General features: G+C 49.1%; 1 protein-coding gene across 2 annotated transcripts in view; it reads left to right on the top strand.

Annotated features, from left to right (window-relative positions):
- EIF1AD (eukaryotic translation initiation factor 1A domain containing) overlaps positions 1-25259 on the top strand; it is a 450589-nt gene that overhangs the window by 335262 nt on the left and 90068 nt on the right. For both annotated transcript variants that reach the window (XM_078660692.1, XM_078660691.1), the window contains exon 6: positions 22831-22884. In XM_078660692.1, the coding sequence (XP_078516818.1) occupies positions 22831-22884 (54 nt within the window). The remainder of the gene's footprint in view (positions 1-22830; positions 22885-25259) is intronic.

The raw sequence follows: 25259 nt of genomic DNA on the forward strand, positions 1-25259 counted from the left end.
CCGTCAGCAAACTATCTGGGCCCCACCTTTTTCCGCCGCGATGCCACCCCTGGAGGTCGGAGTTCCGCAGGGCTCAATCTTGAGCCCATTGCTTTTTAACATTTACATGACCCCTTTGGCGGCACTCGCGGAGGGTTTTGGGGCCCAGATCGTGTCGTACGCTGACGACACACAACTCCTGTTCACCTGCGACAAGGGCCACGACTTTGACGGGACTTCCATAAGAGACTGCCTTGGGGCGGTGTTTGACTGGTTCAGCCAACATTGCCTCAAATGCAACTCCGAAAAGTCGGAAGTTCTCTTCTTTGACTGCCCCGCTGATCCCAGGTGGAAGTAGTGGTGGCCGGCCGCCATGTTTCCACCTGACAGTGACTCTGGGTCGGCGAAAAATCTAGGTATCCAGGTCGACAACTGCCTCTCTTTCAGGGGTCAAGTGTCGGGCCTGGCTGGCAGATGCTTTGCGATCCTGAGGATGCTGAGGAAGTTCCTGCCCCTACTATCCATCGAGCACAGAAAGACCACGGTGCAGGCCCTGATTGGCTCTCGCCTGGACTACGCTAACGTTCTGTACCTTGGACTACCGGAATACCTCATATCGCGCCTCCAGATAGTACAGAACTCGGCAGCCCGGGCCATTTTTGGCCTTACCAGAAGAGCCAGGGCCACGGAGCTCCTCAGAACTCTTCATTGGCTGCCCATTAAGAAGCAGATCGCTTTTAAGGCTCTGCCCATCGCCTTTAAAGCCCTGCATGGTTTAGGCGCCCGCTATCTTCAAAAGTGGATCACTTTCTACCTTCCTTCGAGATCCCTTCGTTCTTCGTCACTAGCCAGGGCAGTCACCCCTAGGATACATCGGGCTCGCCTGGGCGGACGCTCCTTTAAACATCTTGCGCCCCTGCTGTGGAACGATCTTCTTCTCGCGCTCAGATCCTGCCCCAATCTTCTGGCCTTCAGAAAGGATTTGAAAACCTGGCTGTTTCAGCAATAACTTCTTCCACCTATCCTCTTATCATGCTGACTGTACCGCCTGTTTCTTTTGTTTTTCTCCTTGACCTGTGAGGCTCCGACAGCGCCGGGACACTCCTCGAAGTAGCCGTGCGCTATAGAAGCACCCCTTTTAACATAACATAACATAACAATTAGAGTTGTCCTGTTCTGAGGTTGCAGACACCATCCGGTATCCTGTAAGGTTAGGGGTCCACATGGCGCACTTAGGAACTAGCTAGGAATTGGTCCAGCATACTCTGATGATATGAGTGGACTAAGTCCCCATATTCTGACGTCTATGTTGTCTGAATACACAGTCCTACTTGATTTGTAGGAACCGTATTGCACTACTTCAACTGCTTTAGCACACCTCTTTTGCATGCCCTTGCTTTGGGAGAGTATGTAGCAGATCTTAATGTGGAGCACAATCCAGTACAAGAAAGATGGTCCTTTTCTGCACAGCCTTGCCTTTCTTTGCTTGATCAAATCCAGTAATGAACTGATCACTCACCCATTGTTCTTTGGTAGGATCAGTGTAGAAGATCAGAGCCCTTACCGGATCCAACTTCTTTAGCGTGCCCTTTATGCCACAGTTACCCTGTTCAATGCAGGATCCAACATTTTGTGTCAGGGTACAAGGGATAAAATTGAACAAGCGGGCCAACAAAATGTTTTGCAGGGTTACTCCTTTCCATTTCTTGATAACCTGCCGAACCTGCCATCCTCCCCAGACCGGCTGACGGAAGACCACCTCTCTACAGTTACAACAGAAAGTGCATGCTCATTTGGCCAAAGAGAGGGTGCTGGCACCGGAAGTCAGTTGTAATTATTATTCCCGCTACTTCCTGGTGCCAAGAAAAGACAGAGGTCTCCATCCCATCTTGGATTTCCACTCTCTCAAAGCCCTCCTACGAAAGGACAAATTCAAAATGCTAACCGTGGCCCATATCTCGTCTGCCCTCGACCCCCGAGACTAGAAGGGAGGCATTGAACCTGCAGAATGCTTATTTCCACACCACTTTCCTGCAAACCCACAGGCTCTACATGCGGTTTATGGTGGAGCAGGAGCATTTTCTGTTCACTGTGCTCCCCTTTGAGCTCATCAGTGCCCCTCAAGTGTTAACAAAAGGGATGGCTGTGGTTTCTGAACACCTTCAGAGATAAGAACCCCAGTCTTTACCTACCTCAACAACTGACTGTTGGGGATGGCCTCGTAAACCTTCTAACATCATTAGGGTTCTTTATCAATGTGCCCAAGTCACACCTGACTCCTTTGCAAGCACTTCCCGCCATCGAAGCCATTGTTCAGGTTTATGCCTACTCCAGAGTAGAGGGCTTAGGACATTCAGGCTATGATCCCGATGTTTCAACCCCTGTCCTGAATCACAGTAAGGAGGATTATGAGGCTACTGGGATTGCTGGCCTCCTACATCCTGCTGGTCAAGCACGCCAGTGGAAACTGATGTCCTAGTGGGCACAGTATCAGTAGAAGCATTCAGTTTTGGTCCAGGTTTTGGAGGAGACTACAAAAGATCTGCAGTAGTGGCTGCGAGGCTGCAATAGGGTCAGATGCACACCTCTCTCCTTACCACATTCAGAGCTTACAGTGGTGACAGATGCATCTGTTCTGGGTTGGGGTGGCCATCTGGGAGAGGTGAAGATCCGAACCATCTGTTCTCCAGCAGGGCCTGACTCCACATCAACCTTCTGGAGCTGCGAGCCATTCAATTGATGTTGAAAACCTTCCTACCATCCATTAAAGGGAAGCTGGGGCAGGTGCTCACAGACAAAACCAATGCTATGTGATACTGCAACAAGCGGGGCTGGGTGGGGTTGTGGACCCGGTGTCCAGAGGCTTTGCATCTGTTGACGTGGCAAGCCCACCAAGGAATTTTTCTGGTGGTGCACCACCAGGCAGGTTCACTGACTACTAGAGCGGACGAACTAAGCTACCAGCGTCTTGTGGATTATGAATGGCAGTTACATCCAGAGATGGTACTGAAACTTTTCTTCAAATGTGGAGAACTTTGGCTTAATCTTTTCATCGGTGCTGAGGATGCACCATGTCAGCACTTTTGCGCTTTGAAAAGGCTTCTCTCACTTGGAGATATATTCCATGTACAGTGGAATTCAGGACTCCTGTGTGCCTTTCCACTGATACTGCCCCTAGTTCTGAATAAGATCATCACTTACCGGGCCCAAGTCACTCTAGTGGCCCTGGATTGGGCACCAAGATTAAGGGCTCCTGGGCATGAGCATCTGTCCTCTGATACGGCTATCCTTTCAGGGGGCTCTCCTGTCAGGGCTGCAGGTCAGGGTTCTGCACCTGAACTTAAGTATTTTACACCTCCATGCTTGGACCTTGAGGGCCAACAGTTGAGTGCTTTTGACCTTCCTTTCAAAGTCTGTGATATCACCTTGGCTCCAGACTTCTGTCAACCAAGTCTGTGGATGCATGCTGTTAGAAGAAGTTTGTGGCCTGGTGCTATTTTAAACAGACCGCCACACTACATGCCAAACTGTCTGAAGTTTCGCTGTTCGTGTGTGCCCTAACCCAGCCAGCTTGCTGTGGGCACAATTAAGGGGTACCGGTTTGCTCTTTTGACCTTTTTTTTACAGATACCGGGCCAGACCTAGTCGGTCAAGTCACTGATTAAAATAAGTTTCCTCAAGGGATTACAATATATGTTCACCTCTTCTGTCTGTAATGCCCCAGTGGGATTTTAGTCCCCACATTCCTCATGACTGGCCTTTGAACCTCTACACAGCTGTCCTCAAAGGCTGCTTCCCCCCAAGGCAGTATGGTGGGTGAGTTACAGGCTCTCACCCACTGGTTTCTGATCAAGGAAGGGCCTGTCAGTTCAGGCTGGACTGTTTCCATGAGGCACAGGGTCAAGACTGATTTGCACATGACTGGGTACAAACTGGGGTGGCATGAAGAACAAAAGGACGATGGATTTAACCCAGATCTCATGACTGGGGATGAGTGTTTGAACTGCTTTTGCACTCTGTCCATCATCTTGTTGTGTTTGCCCTAAGCGGCCAAGGGTAAACTCAAATATGAGTCCCTTTCTCCCAGTGGATTCAAGCTACCCTGGCTGAAGAGGGTTGATCAAAGAAAAACCAAAGGTGGTGATGGACGGAGCGTTGACAATACAAACACTCACCCCCAGTCAACTGATCTGGGTTTAATCCATCACCATTCTTTAGCTCACTCCGCCACCCCAGTTCAGACATGGCCATATGCAAATCAGTCTGACCCTGTGCCTCATGGGAACAGTCCAGCCCGAACTGCCAAGCCATGTCTTCCCTAGACCGGAATCAAGCTTCCCAGGACCGGTTTCTGGCATTACAGCCGTCTTCAGCCGGGCTTGCTTGACTCCAGTGGCAAAGTGAGCAAGGGACTCACGTCTGAGCATACCCTGCCAACTTAGGGCGAACAAAGAAAAACCAAAGGTGGTGATGGACGGAGCGTTGACAATACAAACACTCACCCCCAGTCATCTGATCTGGGTTTAATCCATCACCGTTCTTTAGCTCACTCCGCCACCCCAGTTCAGACATGGCCATATGCAAATCAGCCTGACCCTGTGCCTCATGGGAACAGTCCAGCCCGAACTGCCAAGCCATGTCTTCCCTAGACCGGAATCAAGCTTCCTAGGACCGGTTTCTGGCAGAGGGTTGATACCTTGAAACCGGTGCCATGATGCTTCTTTCCGGTCCAGGGAGGAACTGGCCTAGCAGTTCAGGCTGGACTGTTCCCATGAGGAGCAGGGTCAAGACTGATTTGCATATGGCCCCACCTGGGAGTTTGTGAAGGTTGTTGCCTGTTGCTGCTTGTCCCTTCGATCTCGGGACCGACTGCTGTGCTGGGCTATGCCTCTCGCTGCACCCGCTTCGCTGGGAGAGCTGAGGCTAAAGCGCTGGGCACTTGGAGGCGCTAGAGGAAAACATCACGTCGGCGCTTTAGCAGGGACTCGGAAGTCCAGGAGTCCCTGCTTCCCCAGGTGCGCGCGGACGCGCCCACCAACAGACACGCCCCCCGCCTGGCCAGTGAGAAAAAGGCGCGTGTTTCCTTCCGTAGTTGGGACCAACCTGGGAGTTTGTGAAGGTTGTTGCCTGTTGCTGCTTGTCCCTTCGATCTCGGGACCGACTGCTGTGCTGGGCTGTGCCTCTCGCCGCACCCGCTTCGCTGGGAGAGCTGAGGCTAAAGCGCTGGGCACTTGGAGGCGCTAGAGGAAAACATCACGTCGGCGCTTTAGCAGGGACTCGGAAGTCCAGGAGTCCCTGCTTCCCCAGGTGCGCGCGGACGCGCCCACCAACAGACACGCCCCCCGCCTGGCCAGTGAGAAAAAGGCGCGTGCTTCCTTCCGTAGTTGGGACCCACCTGGGAGTTTGTGAAGGTTGTTGCCTGTTGCTGCTTGTCCCTTCGATCTCAGGACCGACTGCTGTGCTGGGCTGTGCTGGGCTGTGCCTCTCGCCGCACCCGCTTCGCTGGGAGAGCTGAGGCTAAAGCGCTGGGCACTTGGAGGCGCTAGAGGAAAACATCACGTCGGCGCTTTAGCAGGGACTCGGAAGTCCAGGAGTCCCTGCTTCCCCAGGTGCGCGCGGACGCGCCCACCAACAGACACGCCCCCCGCCTGCAACGTGCCTATTTTACGTTCTGCTCAACGCTCAGCGGGACGCGAGCGGGACGCCGAGCGAAGCCCGAGCAAAGGGCGGGCAGTCTGTGGCAGTCAGGGGCTGCCAGAGGCTGGGCTGGGCCACGTCCCTTTCCACCAGCAGTGAGTACAACCATGGCAACCCGTTCTGTAAAATTGCTCAGGAACGTGGCTGAAAGGGGAGGTGTTGGCGGGAGCCCCGTGATTGGATCAATGGACCGTTTTATCACCAGGGTGGCGGCGGTAATAGATAAGGAGATTGCTATGTCAGAGCGCCGCCTATCTGAGGTCTACCTCCCTTCCAGACGCTCATCCTTGGGTGCTGCTGCACAGGCCCTGACACCGGCTTGTGAGCGGGCTCAACTTGTCTCCCCTGATGTCTTCCCGGGCTGCTCCATAGACCCCCCTCAGCTCCTAGATATAGAGCAAAACATAGACAGGTTGGAGCATTTGGCCGCGCTTCTACCTAGTGGCATCGAAGAAGTGGGTGGCTCCAGTACATCTACTCCACCAGTATCACCTATGCCCAAAAATAAGGCCATAACACTGTCACTACTGCTAACACCACCAACCCCCGCTATAGTAATTCCAGATGGGGTGCCTTGTGTATCTGAAATTGCTGCAAGCAGCCAGAATAAGAGGGCTAAAAGCAAAAAGAAAGGTAACCGTAAAAAGGGTAGGTTGGTGAGACAGGCCGCGCTCTATCAAAGAACAAGAAAGCCCTGCCCAGGTGGGAAACATGCAAAGGCCCTGTTTCCAGAAGATAAAGTCGAGGTAGTGGGGGATGCTGTGGTCACTCCCAAGGGATCGCCTACTAGCGATAGTACTGAAAATGTCCCCAATATTACCGACTCTGTGACTATTGAATCTATTTTTGAGAGGGTAAACAGTCTCTTGATGCCCTTACTTACCCAGGTTAAGGGCCTCGGGGCTAGAATTGACAAACTTGAGCAATCAACCCTTGACGGGTTTTACTCACTTAAAACCACATTCAAACAGTTAAAAAGAGTGAGCGATAACCAGGACATGGGTCCAAAGGGGAGTGTGCCCCCAGTAGTCTCCTTACCACTACAGGTGGATCCCAACCACCCAAAAAGGTCAAATAAGGTTGAAACTAACAGAGTGCAAGCTCCAGCACCCAAAATTCCGTCCCCACCAAAAGCAGGGCCCCAATCCAAGGGTACACCAACACTCATAGAGGCTGCCAAAACTATGTCTAAGTCACTTCCACAAGTACAGCCCCAGGCAAGCAGAGGTAAAGCAAAAGCTCTCCAAACAACCTGGCTCAAAAGGTAATGCTCAGGGACCAGTGACAGGGAAGGTCACCAAAATTGCCCCCCAATCAATATCCCCAGCTACTACCTCAGTGGCCCCTCAAAATTCCATACGTCGGATCCCCCCTGTAAATCTCCCGCCAGATTGCCAACCATTTGTAGCTGTTCTGGTGAATGTTCCCCCTTTAAAGGAACGCCAGTTGGAGAACCACCAATCTCTTAAGAATAAGTGCATCCACTGGCTTAAGTCAAATAAGCCAATTCCTACGGGTGTGGATGGGATTATTTTAGGTGTTCGTAGAGTAGGGTGGGTAGGGCAGGGAAAAAAAACCCAGGAGGGGGACTGCATAATAATAAACTTTCAAGACCCCAGAGTAGTGAGCTCCATTTGTACTCCTATAAAAAACATGGATGTACCAGGGGTTAAAGTAGTGGACCTAACCTATTTTTACCCTAGGCAAATTGCCTTCTTGCCTCGGGAGAGCCCAAGCATCCCTGATTTTTGTAAAAACTGGGACACACGCTGGGCAGGGGGTCTTGGCGGTAGTGGGCCGAACCCTCTGTGGGTGCCAGGGTGTTGCTGACTGGAGGTGGAGAACCCCAGGGAAAATATAGAGGTAGTTGCAGTTAAAGAAGCAGCGAACAGACTTGACCAATTGGTAGCACCACCCTCCCGAACTACCGCTCCCTCAATTGTAAGTGTTAGTGGGACGGTAGCTATCAGGGCCACTCCTTTAGATTACTGTTATTTGCAAGCCCCTTTGGTCAGGGCTACAAGCAGTGGTGTTCTTGCGACCAGTGACACACCAGCTGTGACGGACCTAGTATTTAAGGTTTTCAGCTGGAATGTCGCAGGTATCACAAGAAAGTTGGCTCTCCCTGATTGGAATGCCTGGGTTGATGAACACTCCTTATGCATCTTCTAAGAGACCTGGAGCTTGGAGCCGGTACATAGGGTGGGATTTTCCTCCCACTCTGTACTTGCCCTAACCTCGAAAACAGGGAAGGGACGCCCCTCGGGCGGTCTACTCATATGGGTAGCAGCCTCCTTAGACTGCAGAACAGAGGAGCTACAGACAGGTTGTCCGGATATTCAAAATATCATTTTAAGAGACCAAAGGGGAAGAATAGTTCTAAATGTTTATAATGTTTATGCCAGAGGGACCAAGGGCGGGAGGAAGTCGCCTGTACTATCCCTCCTTGAGACCCTCCTGAATAAAACCCCACACAAGTCATGTACCCTGGTCGCGGGTGATATGAACTGCACGTTTGAGCCTTTGGGCTCCGACGTTGCCCTTGACCAGGACGAGGAGGACACCAGGTTAGGGATCCCTGTATTAGAGATTCCTCCCATTAGGAAATGGTCAGAAGTGGCGTTACAGCTATACTCCCTGAGCCTTGAACTAAATCTAAGGGCAGTAAATGGACGGACAATCTCGGATAGGGGGGGAGCTCACACTTATAATAGACCAGGACACTCCTCTAGAATAGACTACATCTTATTAGATGTATGTCTCTGGAACCATGTGAAGGACATGGTTGTGGTCCCGACGATTGAAAGTGACCATAATTCACTTTCCTTAACCATGGCTCAGTGGTGGGGCCCTGTAAAAAAGGGCCCTAGTAACCCCGTATTAGCTCCCCCGATGACTCTGTTGTCTCACTCTGTGGAAGGCGCATAAAATGGGCTAAACTGGTCCTCTCTGAGGAAAGGGTTGGAGAAATCTCAACCCTTCTAAACCAAGCAGTGACAACCCTGGGGCTTCCCCTGGAAGGGGTGGGAAGGGTGAGTGGACTCTTTGCCTCTCTAGTAGAGGCTTTGACAAACGTGTTTTCCATCCCTCCTAGTAAGTCAGGAAATAAGCAAAGTAACAAGCAGGGTGATGGTTGGTATACTCATACGTGTAGGGTAGACAAAACAAGGCTTGTTGAGGCAGTAAAGCACAAATCCCATAGCGGTATACTGGAAGCAAGGAAGGCCTACAATAGATCCCTTAAAACCGCCAGGATGGAGTGGGAAGAGAAATTCTGGGAAGACCTACTCCATGCCAGCAAAAGTAGTGACATCATGATGGGAGGGTCAGTGCCAGACTCCTGGAAGGGGGCGGTAGTGGTCCCGATTTACAAAAAAGGTTGCAGAGAATCACCGGGGAACTACCGCCCAATAAGCCTGATAGACTCCACCCAAAAGATAGCAGGTAAAGCCATACTTGGTAGGATTTTGCAGTGGGTGGAGGAAAAGAAAATATTATCAGACTTCCAGGCAGGTTTTCGGGCAGGTATGGGGACAATAGAGCAGGTGTTCAGGTTGGCACTTCTGGGGTGGAAGGTGGTGGAGCTAGGCAAGGGCAGTCTATATTTGGCCTTTATTGACCTAAGGACTGCCTTTGACCTAGTCCCCCGAGAGAAGTTATGGAGGGTGCTTCATGAGCTGGGATTGCCTCCATAATCTTGTCTCTCCTCATTAGCCTCCACGCCCATACCTTTGCTCAGGTCCGCTGGGGTAGAAATGGAGAATTAACAGAAAAAATACCAGTGTCTAGGGGTGTGAGGCAGGGATGCGTTTTGGCGCCCACCCTTTTCTCACTATATGTGAATGGGGTGGTGGAACATCTCCAGCAAGAACCAGCCGACGCCCCCTGTCTCGGAGGAGTGCGGATCCCCACCCTGCTTTTTGCGGATGACACGCTCTTGATCTCCAAGACTCCGCAAGGCCTCCAGAAACTGTTAACACGTTTCCAGGATTTCTGTGCTGCAAAGGGTCTAGTAATCAACGTGGATAAAACTAAGTTCCTAGTCCTAAATCCTCCAAAGAAACTGGGCCGCCCGCCTATTCTTAACTCTGTTGCCTTGGAGAAAGTATCCGAATTTGACTACCTTGGAATTCGGATTACGGATAGCATGAACTGGTCACCTCACATTGCTAAGATGGTCCTTAACCACAAGAGAGTAGGAGGAGCCCTCCTGAGGGAATTCCGGGCATCACCTAGGAGGTCGCTTACCCCAGTAATTGATATCTACAAGGCTAAGGTAGTAACATCAGCCTTGTATGGGGCTGAACTGTGGGGGCATTGCTGCCTGGACGCCTTGGCAACAGTAGAGAGCAAGCTCTTAAAATCCATAATTGCCATCCCTTCAAGCACCCCGACAGTACCGGTACTGATGGATACAGGCTGTAAAACCATTAAAGACCAAGCCCGGCTTTGCCCTCTCCTTCTATGGACACGTATCTGGAGGGGTGAAGATTTAAAATCATATGCTGATGGGTTGGCGGAGATAACGAGCTTGGGCGGTTGGGCAAAAATAAGATGGCTGAGTGACACTAAAAAACTTTTGGAGAAAATCGGATTGGGGGACTGTTGGTTATCAAGATCGGCTCCACCTAAAGAGGTGTTGAAGAGACTGTATTGGAACTGGGTTGCGGAACAGCTAGTTACAAACCCGGATCATTGCAAGCCCACTGCTGCTTTTTTAACAGTAAAAGATGTTGTAGTGTTTGAGCCCTATCTGGACCTAATTACTCTTCCATATGACCGAGCATTGTATTTTAAATTTAGAGTAGGCTCGCTACCACTAGGGGCTGTGGCGTCCAAGTGGAAATCAGGTGCCCACACGTCCCCTTATTGCGCATGTTGCTCTAATAGGATAGAGTCCATTACGCATATCCTATTTGAATGCCCGGATTATGCAAAGCCCAGGAGTTTCTGGCTTAAACCCCTCTGCCGGAATATGGGCACACGTAGTTACCTAGTAGCACTGCGCATTTTAATGACGGACACTTCCTCCCCTATTGTATGTGGCATAGCCAAATTTTTAAAACAGTTTTGGTTGATAAGATGCAAGAGATTGTCAGTAGCAGTTTAATGTATTTTTAGCTAATTTATTTATGGCATTATATGTCCTTTTACCTTTTTAATGTGCACCTAATATTTGCCTTTTTAAATGATGTCTTTTTATAGATTTGTATTGGCTGTATTGTGTGTACGCTTATAAGATATCTTGCATATCGAATAAAAGCTTATCAATCAAGCATATGGCTGGATCCAAACAGGGGTGGCATAGTGAGCAAATGAACAATGGATTTAACTCAGATCTCTTGACTGGGCTGAAAATGTGATAAGTTTTCGCACTCTGTCCATCATCTTGTGTTTGCTGAGTTATAGGCTCTGTCAGTCAAACTGCCTTGCACCACTTTCCACTCAGACAACCTTGTCCTGCAGACTCAAGCTTCCTCCTGTCCAAAGGTAGTGACTCCCATTCATGTCAGTCAGAGTCATCACTCTTCAGTGTTCTTTGCTCTGCCTCATTCCTCTAAGGAGAAAGGACTTCACTGGCTGGACCCTTAAAGGGCTCTAAGCTTCTACATTGATTGTAACGAAGATCACCCTGTGGATGTTTTGCTCTTATCGGATTCTCTCAGGCACAGAAAGGCAAGGCTGCATAGAAAAGAACCACATTATGCTGGATCATACTCTGCGTTAAGATCTGCTACTCACTTGCCCAAAGAAACTTCCTCAAGACTTGTAGGATCATTCTACCAGAGCCAAGGGTTCTACTACTGCGTTAGCGCTTGGGATGCCTGTTCTAAACATTTGTGAGGCAGCTGTGCTCTAGGGGTGGGCGATAAATTCCACCTCACCTGTAGAGTTCGCGTAGTTTTGGCCACTCTGCTTTACACTTTTAACACAGAGTTCCAGTCAAACGCTGCAGGGCAGAGTATTTTCTCACTGTGGCTTGCCAGCAGAAAGTTGGCAAGCGAGAACTAGCATCCTCTTACTGCATTTTCTGGCTCCGGGAAGGCACCTGATGAGATTTTCTCAAAACAGGCGGTCGCGCCCGTTCGCTCTGAGAAAGTTGTATCTGAAAGAAACACGTTAGTGATAGATTCCTAACCTTAGAATTACTCCCACGCATCAGACTGGATCCGGAAAGTTTTCAGCAGTACCCCTGCACATCGGAAGGTGGCGTTGTGCGGCTCCATGTCCGTCGTAGGCATCGTGATCGCTGGGTTGACGTCGCGGCAGCTATTTAGACGCCGCCCTCGTGCGCTGACGTCAGTTCTTTCTTTTTCTGCGCCAGCAAGCGCAGATCCGGAGAGAGCGATACCCCCAGTCAATTTTTGACTGAGTTTTTTTGGGGGGACTTTTGTCTCTGTCTTTTGAGTCTTTGACTCCTAGTGTATGCCCGGTTTCAAGTATTGCGAGGTTTGTCCCCGCATGATGTCGGTGACAGACCCGCACCACTAATGTCTCTACCGCCTGGGGTGTGACCAAGAACCTGCGTCGTGCCCCGACTGCCGTGCCATGGCTCTGGAAACTTTGCAGGAGCAGTCCCGAAAGTTGCTTGAGGCCCGGGAGTAGGTTCCTCGCCGTTCAAGGTCCTGATCCTGTGGGAAGTCGAGGGACCGGTCGCGGAGCCGCCACCATCGTTGGATGAAGTCTTCACACTCTGGGTCAGGTAAGATGAAGCACAAGAAGTCGAAAAAGCGACGTCGCTCTTCGCCTTTCCCAAGCCTGTCCCACGACACGGCTCAGGGTGCGGGTGGTGCCTCTCCCGTGGTTCCGGCGGAGCCTACGCAGTCGCCGTCGTCCTACCCACCCTTCCCGGGTCAGTCGGCGACTCAGGCCCAGCTGCAGGAATTTCTGTTAGCTATGGCCCTATTCTTTGTCCCTTCAGAATCTTACTGGGGGTCCTTGTCCTTGTTTGTCGGCGACTCTGGCCCGACGTCGGCGGCTCCGAGACCCCCGTGAATCCATGCAAGGATCCCAGCGGATGTCTGTTGACCTCGTACGACCTCCACCGACGTCTACGGCACTACCACCGGCGTCGGCCGGCTACCCGACAGATGTCGTCCCCGGCTTCCACCCCGACATGGAGACAGTGCCGGACCGGTGTTGCTCGATGCCGATTTCGACGCCGATGGGGAATTTCTGTCCCCATCTTCATCCTCCTCACATGCCCAGCAGGTTATGGAGGACTGGGAGGGGTCTGAAGACGCTCTTGCAGCCCAATGCCAGTTAGACCTGGTCTGGGCAGAGGATTTGGGGGACTCCAGTGATCTGGATTTCTCACCAGAACCTGGCACACTGTCTCCTTCTACCGTGGCTACGGAGGAGGGTGGTACTTATTCAGTGGTGTTACGTAGTGCAGCAGAGGCTCTCCACCTCGAGCTCCCTACAGTGGTTGCCAGGACCAACCTCCTGACAGAAGTGCTTCGGCCGCGGCTTGCTCTACAGAGCCGCTGCCGCCCTTTAATGATGCACTTTCAGACGTTCTTTTGTGCACCTGGTCCAGGCCCAACACAGGGGCCCCTGTGGATAGGAACGTGGCGTGACGCCATCACCCGGCCCGACCTCATTTTCCTCTCCCAACACCCTACCCCTGAGCTTGGTTGTCCAAGCCTCTGCGTCCCCAAACGCATTCCCTTCTGCACCTCCGAACAGGGAATCCAAGAAACTGGAGCAGTTTGGGAAGAAGATTTTCTCTTTCGCCAGTTCAGGGATGTGGTCTGTGAACACCGCATGCCTCTTGGGCCGTTATTCCCACTCCATGTGGGATACGGTGGCGCAGGTGCTGCCTCATTGTCCGCAGGCGGCCCGGACGGTGCGCTCCCAAGCTATTGCTGAGGGGAGAGATGAGGCCTAGTTAATGATTCGTTGTGGCCTTGACACCGCCGACTCGCTGGGCAGAGCGATTTCCACAGCAGTGGCGCTATGCCGTCACACCTGGCTGAGGTCCACTGGCTTTTAAGGGGATGTCCAAGAACACTCTGATGGACATGCCCTTTGATGGCACTCATCTTTTTGGCGACAAGGCAGATAGTGCGTTGGAGCGCTTTAAGGACTCGTGGGCTACGCAAAGTCCTTGGGCCTTTTTGCCACGCACACTCCTTCGGGGTCTGCCTTTTGCACCTTTCGTGGTCAAGGAAGGGGCGGCCTGACACGTTCGTTTCAAAGCCACAGGCCTGTGCAGCAACAGTCTCAGCGCAGCCGCAGGACCCGTGGAGGTGGATCATGGGGCCAGCGGACGGGTCAGTCCACTACCTCCCCTGCCACCACTGCCTCCAAACCTTCCTAGTCTGGTGTTTCAGGCCCAGTAGGCGTCAGGATTCACCATCACCTCCCCCACTGGTGCACCATCACTACGGACAGGTGGGTTTTACAGATTGTCCGACGGGCTACTCCCCTTCAAGACCACCCCTCCAGCCATGCCACCTCAGTACCACCGCATGTCGGGGAATCACTTGGCACTTCTCCTGCAGGAATTTGTGGTCCTCGTCGCCAAGGGGGCCATTGAGCGCGTCCCGACACCAGAAGTAGGTTGTGGTTGTTACTCCCACTACTTCCTTGTTCCAAAGATGGACAAGGGTCTGCGTCCTATCTTAGACCTTCAGAACGTCAATCGATTCCTCCGGAAGGAGAAGTTCAAGATGCTCACACATGCTCAGGTCTGCCCTGGACCCGCAAGACTGGATGGTAGTGTTGGATTTGCAAGACGCTTATTTTCATATCCCCGTTCTACTTGCCCACCGGCGTTACCTGTGGTTCACGGTAGGCCACGAGCACTTTCAGTTCACCGTGCTCCCTTGTGGCCTTACCAGCGCCCCTTGGGTGTTCACTAAAGTGATGGTGGTGTTCGCAGCTCGTCTGCGCGGATCAGGGGATTCAGTCTTCACCTATCTCGACGACTGGTTGTTGAAGGCAGGCTCGCCCCAGGCAGTCGTCTCCCACCTCCAGACTACGGCCGACCTCCTGCATTTTCTGGCGTTCTCCATCAATGTGCAGAAGTCGCACTTGATTCCCTCTCAGAAGCTCCTCTTTATCGTAGCGGTTCTGGACACTGCGCAGTTTCGGGTTTATCCTCCCGAACAGAGAGTCTGGGACATTCGGGTTATGATTCTGACTTTTCGGCCCATATCCTGGGTTTCGATCAGGATGGTCCTCATGGCCTCCTGCTGACCAATCATGCCAGATGGCCTATGCGGGCTCTGCAGTGGGACCTGAAGTTCCAGTGGGCGCAGCATCAAGGGGACCTGTCCGAGTACGTCCAGATCTCGGAGGGCACTTCACGACAGTTGCAGTGGTGGCTCACGAACCAGCATTGGGTCAGCGGCAGATCACTCTCCCTTCCCCAACCGGAGCACACAGTGGTGATAGATGCGTCCCTCCTGGGATGGGGCGGCCACATGGGAAAGGCAGAGATCAGAGGCCTCTGGTCTCCGGCGGAGTCTAGGCTCCATTTCAACCTTCTGGAGCTCCGGGCGGTCCTACTTGCACTGAAGGCATTCCTTCCCTCTTCAAGGGGAAAGTAGTGCAGGTGTTCACAGACTACACCACCGCCATGTGGTACTGCAACAAGAAAGGTGGGGTGAGGTTGTGGACCCTATGTCAGGAGGCTCTGCGTCTCTGGACATGGCTGGAACGTCAAGGCATTTCCTTGGTGGTTCAACATTTGGCAGGTTCTTTGAACGCCAGGGCGGATGAACTCAGCCGCAGGTACATGATGGATCATGAATGGCATATTCACTAGGAGGTGGCGCAAGGTCTCGTTCAACAGTGGGGAGAGCCTTGGTTAGGTGTATTCGCCACTGAAGAGAATGCGCAATGTCAGCAGTTCTGCGCGTTGGAATTTCCAAGGCGGCACTCGCTCGGTGACGCTTTTCGTCACTACTGGAGTTGCGGTCTGTTGTATGCCTTTCCGCCTATACCACGTCTACCCAGAGTGCTGAAGAAGATCAGGCGTGACCGGGCCCAAGTCATTCTTGTGGCCCCGGACTGGGCTCGAAGAGTTTTGTATCCCGAGCTACTCAGTATGAGCGTGGATCCCCTGATCCGACTGCCTCTTCGGGAGGATCTTCTGTTGCAGCAGCAGGGGACGGTCCTCCACCCGAACCTGTCCAGCCTCCACCTCCTTGCGTGGAGATTGAGAAGCAACATTTGATTCCATTTCAGTTGCCTCCTGAAGTCTGTGATATCATTCTGGCAGCCAGGCGTCCCTCCACTGAATCGGTATATGCCTGCAGGTGGAACACATTTGTGGCATGGTGCACAGCAAAGGCTGTAGATCCCCTTTCTGCCCCTCTTTCAGAAGTTTTTTTGTTCCTCTGTCTTTGGCCCGGCAGGGCTCTGCTCTGGGCACTATTAAGGGCTACCTTTCAGCAATTTCTGCCTTTCTCAGGCTCCCTGATCAGCCCTCTCTTTTCAAGTCCCCTGTCGTGAATAGATTTCTCAAAGGCATTACTCACCATTTCCCTCCTATTCTGTTTGTGATGCCGCAGTGGGACTTGAATTTGGTTCTTACTTATTTGATGTGCACTCCTTTTAAACCACTTCGCACATGTCCTCTTCGTTTACTGACTTTAAAGACTGCTTTCCTGGTTGCCATCACCTCCGCTAGGCGTGTGAGTGAGCTCCAGGCTCTTTCCTGTAAACCTCCTTTTCTGTCTGTTCATCCGGACAAGGCTGTGCTTCGCACTCGTCCTTCCTTCTTGCCAAAGGTTGTTACTGCCTTCCATATTGGGCAAACTGCCACCTTGCCCACTTTCTTTCCACTACCGGACCCTTCCAGAGAGGAAGAGAGGCTCCACCGTCTGGACCCAAAACGTGTGCTATCATTCTACCCGAATCGCACACAACAGTTCCGGGTGGATGACCAGCTCTTTGTTGGCTACGTAGGTGCCAAGAAAGGCCTGGCTGTACACAAGAGGACTATCTCCCGCTGGGTCGTCTTGTGTATAAAAGCCTGTTATTCTCTGGCTAAAAAGGAACCTCCGGTGGGGCTATGCGCCCATTCTACCAGGGCGACACAGCTACTACTGCATTGGGACGTGGTATCCCCCTGCAAGACATCTGTCAGGCAGCCATGTGGGCCTCGCTACACACTTTTACTAAGCATTATTGCCTTGACAGCCAAGTCCGGAGAGACTGCTTCTTTGGCCGTTCTGTTCTCCATGACTTTCTGGTGAGATCTTAGTTCGCAGATCCACCACCGGGGTTGGTATTGCTGAGGTATCTATTCTAACGTAAGGAATCTATCACTAACGTTTCTCTTTCAGATGCACAAGTTACTTACCTTCTGTAACGATATATCTGTAAGAGACATTAGTTAGTGATAGATTCCTTACCGCCCCACCCCTCCCCCCCCCCGTTCTGCGAACTGATTTCTAGGCTTACGGTCATCCCTTTCAGGGTCCGAGTTTCAATGCACCAGTCGTCAGTATCTTGCATGGCTCTGCGTTACTGGCGCGGAAAGTCGTGTTCAGAACTTACGTCAGTGCACAAGGGCGGCGTCTAAGTAGCTGCCGTAACGTCATCCCGGCAATCACGATGCCTACGGCGGACTAGGAGCCACACAACGCCACCTTCCGACGTGCAGGGTTACTGCTGATGAAAACTTTCCGGATCCAGTCTTACGCCTGGAAATAATTCTAAGGTAAAGAATCTATCACTAACTAATGTCTCTTATAGATATATTGTTACCGAAGGTAAGTAACTTGTGCATCTTGAGTAGAAAATCTACACGGACTGCAGCAAAGAAGCAGCACCCTCTGGTGCACCTCGAGGTGCCATTTGCACTGATTTTGCAGCACGGAACAAGCTCCTGGCGCTAAACATCAGCACAAGCAGCACGACATGCCGATTTCAGCCCACTCGCAGAACTTCATGGAATCTCGCATGGTTTTTGTGTAAATCCATGGAAGATTTCTGCCCACCCCTACTATGTTCATGAGGCACTATTCTGTAGACAGCCATATCTTCCTGTAGTACACTATACCCTCTCTGCCCTTCAGGATTTTATTTGTTTCAGTAGCTGGTGGTGGTCTGGTGGTAGTACTGATATTAGAAGTATCAGTGTTAGTGCTAATAACAACAGTAGTAGACTACTAGTACCAAACATGCAAGCTATAGGATTAGTGGTGAGACAGAATAACAGCATTGAGAGTGGTGAATTATTATTATTATTATTATTTTTTTTATTTCTATTGCGCGACAGCTACCCACAAAGGGTTTCCCGGCGCAGATGAAAAAGCCATCAACTTCAACGCCGGGAAAATACTTATTTGTCAAATAGCCAGGTTTTAAGCATCTTGCGGAATTTGGGGTAACTTGCCTCCGTTTTTATCCTAACAGGGAGGGAAATCCAATAGGACGGCCCTAAATAAGTGAAGGATTTTCCTCCCATTCTTGCTAGGTTGTATTTGGGGACCACAAAGTTTCCATGGGAGGTTGATCTCAGATTTATGGATGGGATATAGGGTCTGGCCAGAGCACAGAGGTAGTTCGGGGCCATTCCAGTTTTGATCTTGTGCATATAAGCAAGTGTTTTGAATTTCACACGATTTTCGATGTTCAACCAGTGTAATTTACGTCGGTGTGATGAGAGATGTTCAAATTTAGGTACTTTGCATAGGAGCCTAACTGCCGCGTTTTGGGCCATCTGGAGTCTGTGGGTTATAGTTTTATTCGAGCCCGCATACAGGATATTTCCATAGTCAAGCCGAGAGGTGACCAAGGCGTTGACAACAGTTTTCCTGTTTTTTTCCGGTAGCATCCAACATATTTTCCTTAACCATTTGATGATGGAGAAACAGGTGGCGGCGACTTTTATTGATTGTGCGTTCATGCTCAGAGTCTCATCGAGAATAACGCCTAGGTTCCGAACTTGTAATGAGGGAGTGGGGAGATTACCCATATTGTCTGGCCAATGTTGTGCGCTCTAAAGGTCTTTCTGTTTCCCCAATATCAGTACCTCCGTTTTCTCTCCATTTAATTTTAGGAGGTTGGTTTGCATCCAGGCTGCGATATTAGTTAGTCCTGTTTTGAGTGTAGAAGTATCATTTGAATTGGAGTTATGTGCTGATAGGGAGAACAGGATTTGTGAGTCGTCAGTATAGGAGTATATGGATAACCTGTATTTTTCAGAAAGTTCTGCTAAGGGTTTTACGTAGAGATTGAACAATAGTGGGCTTAGGATAGATCCCTGCAGAACGCCATGTGCAAAGGAGTATGTTTTGGAGCAGGCGTTCTCAAGAAGACTTGAAACGTTCTGTCAGATAGGAAGGCCTGAATCCATTTAAGAGCAGCACCGCTTATACCTATCCTGCTCAGTGTGTTAATGAGTACCGTGTGGGATATGGTATCGAATGCGGCGCTTAAGTCTAACAGAATAAGCACCACAGTTTCTCCTCTATCTAGAAGATAGCGGATTCCTTCCGTGACTCCCAAAAGAGTGGTTTCGGTAGAGAAACCCGCTCTGAATCCTGACTGTGATGGGTGGAGTGAGTGATGTGATGTAACATATTGTGTCAAGTGTGCATGTATGTGTTTCTCTAGAATTTTTGATAGAATGGGAAGCAGAGATATGGGACGGTAATTTTTGGTTTCTGCCGGATCAGCATTAAGTTTTTTCAGTAATGGGTGAATCATGGCATGTTTCCATGAGGGAGGGATCACTCCCTCTTCCATAGATGTATTTAGAAGATGGGGTATGACTGCTAGCACTGAGTGACTTAATTGTTTAAGAATAGTTACTGGTAGCAGATTCTTCGGTGATCCTGACTTAATGTATTTCAATAGTGAAACCAGATTTTCAGTTGTTAAAAGGGGCCAGTTCGGTAAGAAGCAATCGGCCTCATACTGACTGTCAGTTTGCCTGGTGAGGGGGTGAGATGACATTGCCATAGATGCACTAGAGCATGTCGTAATATCATGTATATTTTCCTGTGAGACAATCTCTTGATATATTCCTTCCACTTTATTTATGAAGAAAGCTGCCAATTCTTCACACTTAGTTACAGTCAGTATTGGTGGAGTGGCCGAGGTACTCGAGCCTGCGAGTTCCTTTACTGTATTAAACAAAGTTTTTGCACAATTAGAAGCCTTAGTGATAGTTGTATTTACAAACATCGCACAAGCAAGTTTGCATTGTTTGTGATAGTTGCTCAGAGCCTTTTTGTAGGCAAGCTTGGCGGATTGCGCGTATTCTCTTCTCCACTTTCTTTCCAGGGTCTTACAATTAGATTTCATTTCTTTTAGAGATTCGTTATACCATGGTGCAGGTGGCCGGTGTATGTTTCTTTTATGCTTTATAGTGGGGAGGCAGGTGTTAATGGCTTCAAAGAGCCAACTTTGAACTGTTGCGGCGAGATGATCAGTTTTATGCTCTAAGTGAGGTTTATGAGCGTCGAGATATTCATTGAACTTCTTGATATCTAACTTTTTTCAGTTTTTCTGTGCATCCTCCTTCCCCTTTGAGTTGATTACAATTTCCTTTACTGGTAAGCGGGTAAGCTTGAAATTAATCTGATAGTGATCAGACCGGCTAGAGGGAAGCGCAGGAGCACAAGTGATAGTATTTAAATTCGAAAAGACAGGATTCAAGAGATGTCCAGCAATATGGGTCGGGCCAGAGTTTAATAGCTCCAGGTTTAGGGCGGCCATGTCTGAAATGAGTCTGGCACTATTAGTACAGGTAGAATCTTCCAGGTGGAGATTCATGTCTCCTAATACTGTAAAGTTAGCTGTGTTAATGGCAAGAGGCGAAAGAGCTTCCATAAACGTGTAAATCCAGTTGGTAAGGTGGTCACGGGGTCGATATACTAAAACTCCTGAGTAAGTAAAATTAGGGGAGAGAGTAAGCTTAACCGCATGCGTGCGGGCGGAATTCCGCCCGTACGCTGGGTTTTGCGGAAACGCATGTTACGTGACGAGCTGGGCTCGTCATGAGCGTGCGAGGAGGCTACGCCATGACGAGCCCAGCTCGTCATGAGCGTCGAAGGGGTTAAAAGATGCAGCTTCACATGCTGGTATGGGTAGTTGTTCTAAATTACAGTTATAGCTTTTTTTTATGTATTATCGCAATTCCACCTCCTTTTCTTTTTATTTTGTCCACTCTTACTATTGCATAGTTAGAGGGTAAGGCTGCTGCGATATCTGTGCCGGAGCTCTCTTGAAGCCAGGTTTCCGTGAGGAAAACCGCGTCAGGTTGCTCATTAAACAGTAGATCAAAGACGTTGGCTTTGTGTTTTGGAAGAGAGCGGCAGTTTATACTTGTCATAGTGTAGACTTTCCTATTTGGAGATGATTTCTTCCCCCCGTGTAGTTTGTGCGTCATGGTTAGGAGTGACATGGAAGCCACAGAGTTCACAGGTAGTAAAATCCATGTTAACGGGAGCTATAGAGCAGTTCTGCCTGTAAGATGCATTAGCAGCTTTCAGGAAATCGGCATCATATCGATGATACCCTCTCTTGGTTGTGTGATTATTTTTTTTTCCTTAATCTTAGAACCAGCGGTCTTGGCCCTGGGCCCGGGCCAGGCGCAGACGGGCTTGCCTTTAGCTCGCCCGTTGCTTGCGTCCGCTGCGCGTTTCTTTTGGGGCATCCATTTTATGCCTACACTGAACGCACAAACAACTAGCCCGCTGCCCACTCCGCTACCTCTAAGATGGCGGCTATCGGGGGCAGTCATGGTGTTGTCAGCGTCCCCTGATCAGCACCTAATCGTCTGATTCAGGCCGGATAGAGTAACGTGCAAGTGTTGGGGTGAGTGCAGTTAAAAAAAATCAACAAACAAGTTTTAAAAGGATTGGATAACAAACCGAGAGCTCCCGGCTTCCGCCTCAGGAGTTGTAGCGTTAAATGGCAATTCTAGCGCAATCCCAGTTCAGGGCGTCTTTTATGCCTACACTGAGCGCACAAACAACTAGCCCGCTGCCCACACCGCTACCTCTAAGATGGAGGCTATCGGCGGCAGTCACAGTGTTGTCAGTGTCCCCTGATCAGCACCTAATCGTCTGAATCAGGCCGGATAGAGTAACGTGCAAGTGTTGGGGCGAGTGCAGTCTTAAAAAATTAACAAACAAGTTTTAAAAGGATTGGATAACAAACAGAGAGCTCCCGGCTTCCACCTCAGGAGTTGTAGCGTTAAATGGCAATTCCATGATAAGTATCTGTATGCTGGGGGCTGCATGATTGCAATTACATGGACCAGTTTTATGGTGTTTGAGGGAGTGTAATTGCATAGAATCTGAGATTGTGTGGGAATGACCATTGGAGTTCCTATTTATTTAACCCTGTTAGTAGAAAATGAGAGGAAATTCAACCTTACATTTTGACCTTTTGATCCTGTAATGTTTCGCCTGTCTGCACTTCCTGTCCTTTTGGAATGCTGCTTCATTTCATGCACTGAATAGTTCACAAAATGGAAGATGGATCAAATAATAAAACATATTTATAAAAAGTTAAAGCAAGATCAATAGAAATAGGTTTTAAAAAATTAAAGGCCAACGCCGAAATTGTGTTTTCTGTTTCCTAAAATATAAAAACTCTGAACGAGGACAACGTAGAAAAATGTAATGTCTAGTCTTTACACCACTGATCTCTTCGAGATCGTGGGTTACTTGGTAGATGTGTTTCCTGTCCTGAACAATCCGTTACACTCTGCTAACTTTTGTTTTCCTACCAACGCCACATAGACATCCGAGTCCAGGGGTGGGAATACATTGTGAAGATGGTATCAAGATATGGGAGTATTGTAGGCTTTCGTCAGTGTCTTATTGTGTCTTTCAAAAATGCGTTTAGATGATGCCCCCAGTTTTCAATTGTAGAAAAAACAAGTGTCCATTGTAAACCGATGCCCTTCAAGGAAAAATTATGCACATCGTAAGAATACTATAATAGTTGCACAATTATTGTTTCAGGCAAGCCGCTTTTTAATATTATTTTTGCAAAGCCCTGGTACTCCTTAATACCTGGAAGATGTGCAATTTTATGTTCACAAAATTGTGACTTTAGTTTATAGATGTCCCGCTGTTGCTGCTGCCAAAGGAGATCCGTGTAGGTTGACATTCTTAATATAATGTAAAAAAGTCTCAAACCCACCACTGATTGGTTATGTGTTCTCCTTAACAGGCCAGAGAAGTTTTCTATTGACTCTGCAGGAGGTGCTGCTGGAGATAAAGATGGGTAAGAGCATTAAACCGTTTTTCATGTATGGAAATTTGAACCAAGCAAAGACTTTGTGAATTCTGGGCAGCCTTGGACTGATTGATCACATTAACACCGCACAAGAGCTCTGGAACATTTGATTCTAATAGTCTTCTGGTAGTTTTAGGCTTGCTCTTTCATTAAGAAGTAGGAAGTATGAACACTGCAACTGCAACTCTGATTTACCATTCGAGGTAAGTAGCCACTGACACTGAATTTGGCGCAGTTTTAGGTTTGCTAACATATTGTGGAAGAAACAAATGAACAGACGTGAATTCGTGACCAAACCATAAAGACTGGTGGCCTTTGCTTTATCGCCACCAAGACAGCCATAGCCTTAATTACCACTATTACTGATGGTATACTCCAAGTGCCGTAAATGTCCTCCTGTAAGAGGTACAACTTTCACTTGAAGGGCCACCTAGCCCATGATTTGGACTACAGTGCGTAGATCAGTCCAAGAATTTATTCTGCCAATTACGGACAGTTACCTGTGCAAAAACGTATTGTTGATTGCAGTCATTCAGTTGAATGTGTGTGGCTATGTGCATAATGTAACTTTCAACAGGATCACCCTATGTGGAAAAAAAAGTCTGGGCCATTGAAAAATGAAAGAACCAGCTTCCCACCTCTGGTGGGGGAAGACTCCAGTTAAATCAAGTCAGTGATATGGTATCAACTGATACACATGGATGTTTATAGAATGAAACCAGTATTATGTCCAAATAACCCAGTATTTACAGATTTTTCCCAAAACAAAAATGTTCAAGAGGGACCATCTAAAATATATTTCCTATTCAATAGTGATGAAGGTGGTGTAAAGCAGGTGTGCAATAGAGAAAGCAGCCCTGCCCGAGAGGTCCCAAGGATTATGTTCTACTTATTTTCCATTTCTAAAAAAGGAATAAAACAGTTAGGCCTATTCTTAACAAGTCTTTTGTTACACACAGCAAAAATTATAAAATCTGTTTTAACTAAATGTAAATTCCTTGGCATCATTGATTGTTCAGTAGATTAAATATATTTGTAGCATGTGTTGGCTGTAGATAGATACATATGCATAGCATACTTCTGCCATCCAGTGTTGGACTCAGACATTTGCAACTTGTTTTTCTTCAAAGAAGTTCTTTGAGTCACGAGGTATAGTGACTCCTCCTGTAGTCTGTGTAGCACACGATCATCGGCTCCTTTGTTGGTGTGTGTTTTTTCTGCCATCTGGTTGGAATGTCGATCTCTGAGTTCCGTGACCAAAGCTCGATTCCAACGCCCCAATTTTTCATCACCCGTTGACAGAAACCTCGACAAACACTGCATCGACTGGTGTTACTTCAATTCTTTCGATCCAACTGCTTAGGCCCGATTAGACTTAGTTGCATTTCCAGACTCAAACTTCTTATTCTCGACAAGGGATAGACAAGACTCCTTTTAGCTTTTGTCCTAAGTGTCACACCAAGTATTCCAGGCAGAACCAGTGCAAGACATGCCTGGCTTTTTGCTGAAGACGCTTTAGCAACGGAGGGAACGTCGTTGGACACACTCCACCATGCAGGCACAACATGCCACAGATGTAACAAATATTTTCGGGGCGCAGTCGGTAGAACCAGAAGAGGAGACTGAGGACACAGAGGCACAGGCAGTGCAGATGGACATTCCCTATACTGCTGGCTAGCAGTGGTGAAAGCTCTGACCGCAACCCTGAGCCCTCCAAATCACACTCCTGAAAAAACAGCTATGGTGGCTCCAAGAACCCAACTACCCTTAGGCCATGGTGGTCTCCAAAAACAGGCTAAGGAGCATACTCAAGTCCCTCCGCCTGCAAAACATTCGACAAGCGTCATAAAGTTTGACTTCAATGGTCCCCACAGTGCTGATACCAAAAAAAGACAGATTCTGCAGCTTCGAAACACCATAAGGCGTCTGAGCCAAAACATCCACCATCAGACCCAAAGGCACCTTCGGGGGTGACCCAGAGACCTTAGCCGCAGAAAGACCCAAAGACCCCAACTGGACCGAAACACCATCAGTCGCTGAAATCATCATCGGTGTCCAAAATCGTGTCCAACCGAAACTACCCTCAATATCGGAACGGACAAAGACTGTGTGCGAGCCAAAACAGCAGGCTGTTCAACCAGTTCTTGAAAAGCTACAAGATAAACTTGATAAAGGACAATGGGCTTTATTTATTCATCCAGACAATGGCAAAGAAGGGGCAACACTGCCTCCAACTATAACTGACATACTTACAAAAAAGAAGGAAATCATGGGGCCAGATATACCTAAAGCACACTGTAAGAAACAAAAAAAATAGGGGCACTAGCCCTATTTTTTTCCTCTTACTTTTCCTCCTTCACCTG

Source organism: Lissotriton helveticus, chromosome 9, assembly GCF_964261635.1.
Source record: "Lissotriton helveticus chromosome 9, aLisHel1.1, whole genome shotgun sequence".
Lineage (NCBI taxonomy): Eukaryota > Metazoa > Chordata > Amphibia > Caudata > Salamandridae > Lissotriton > Lissotriton helveticus.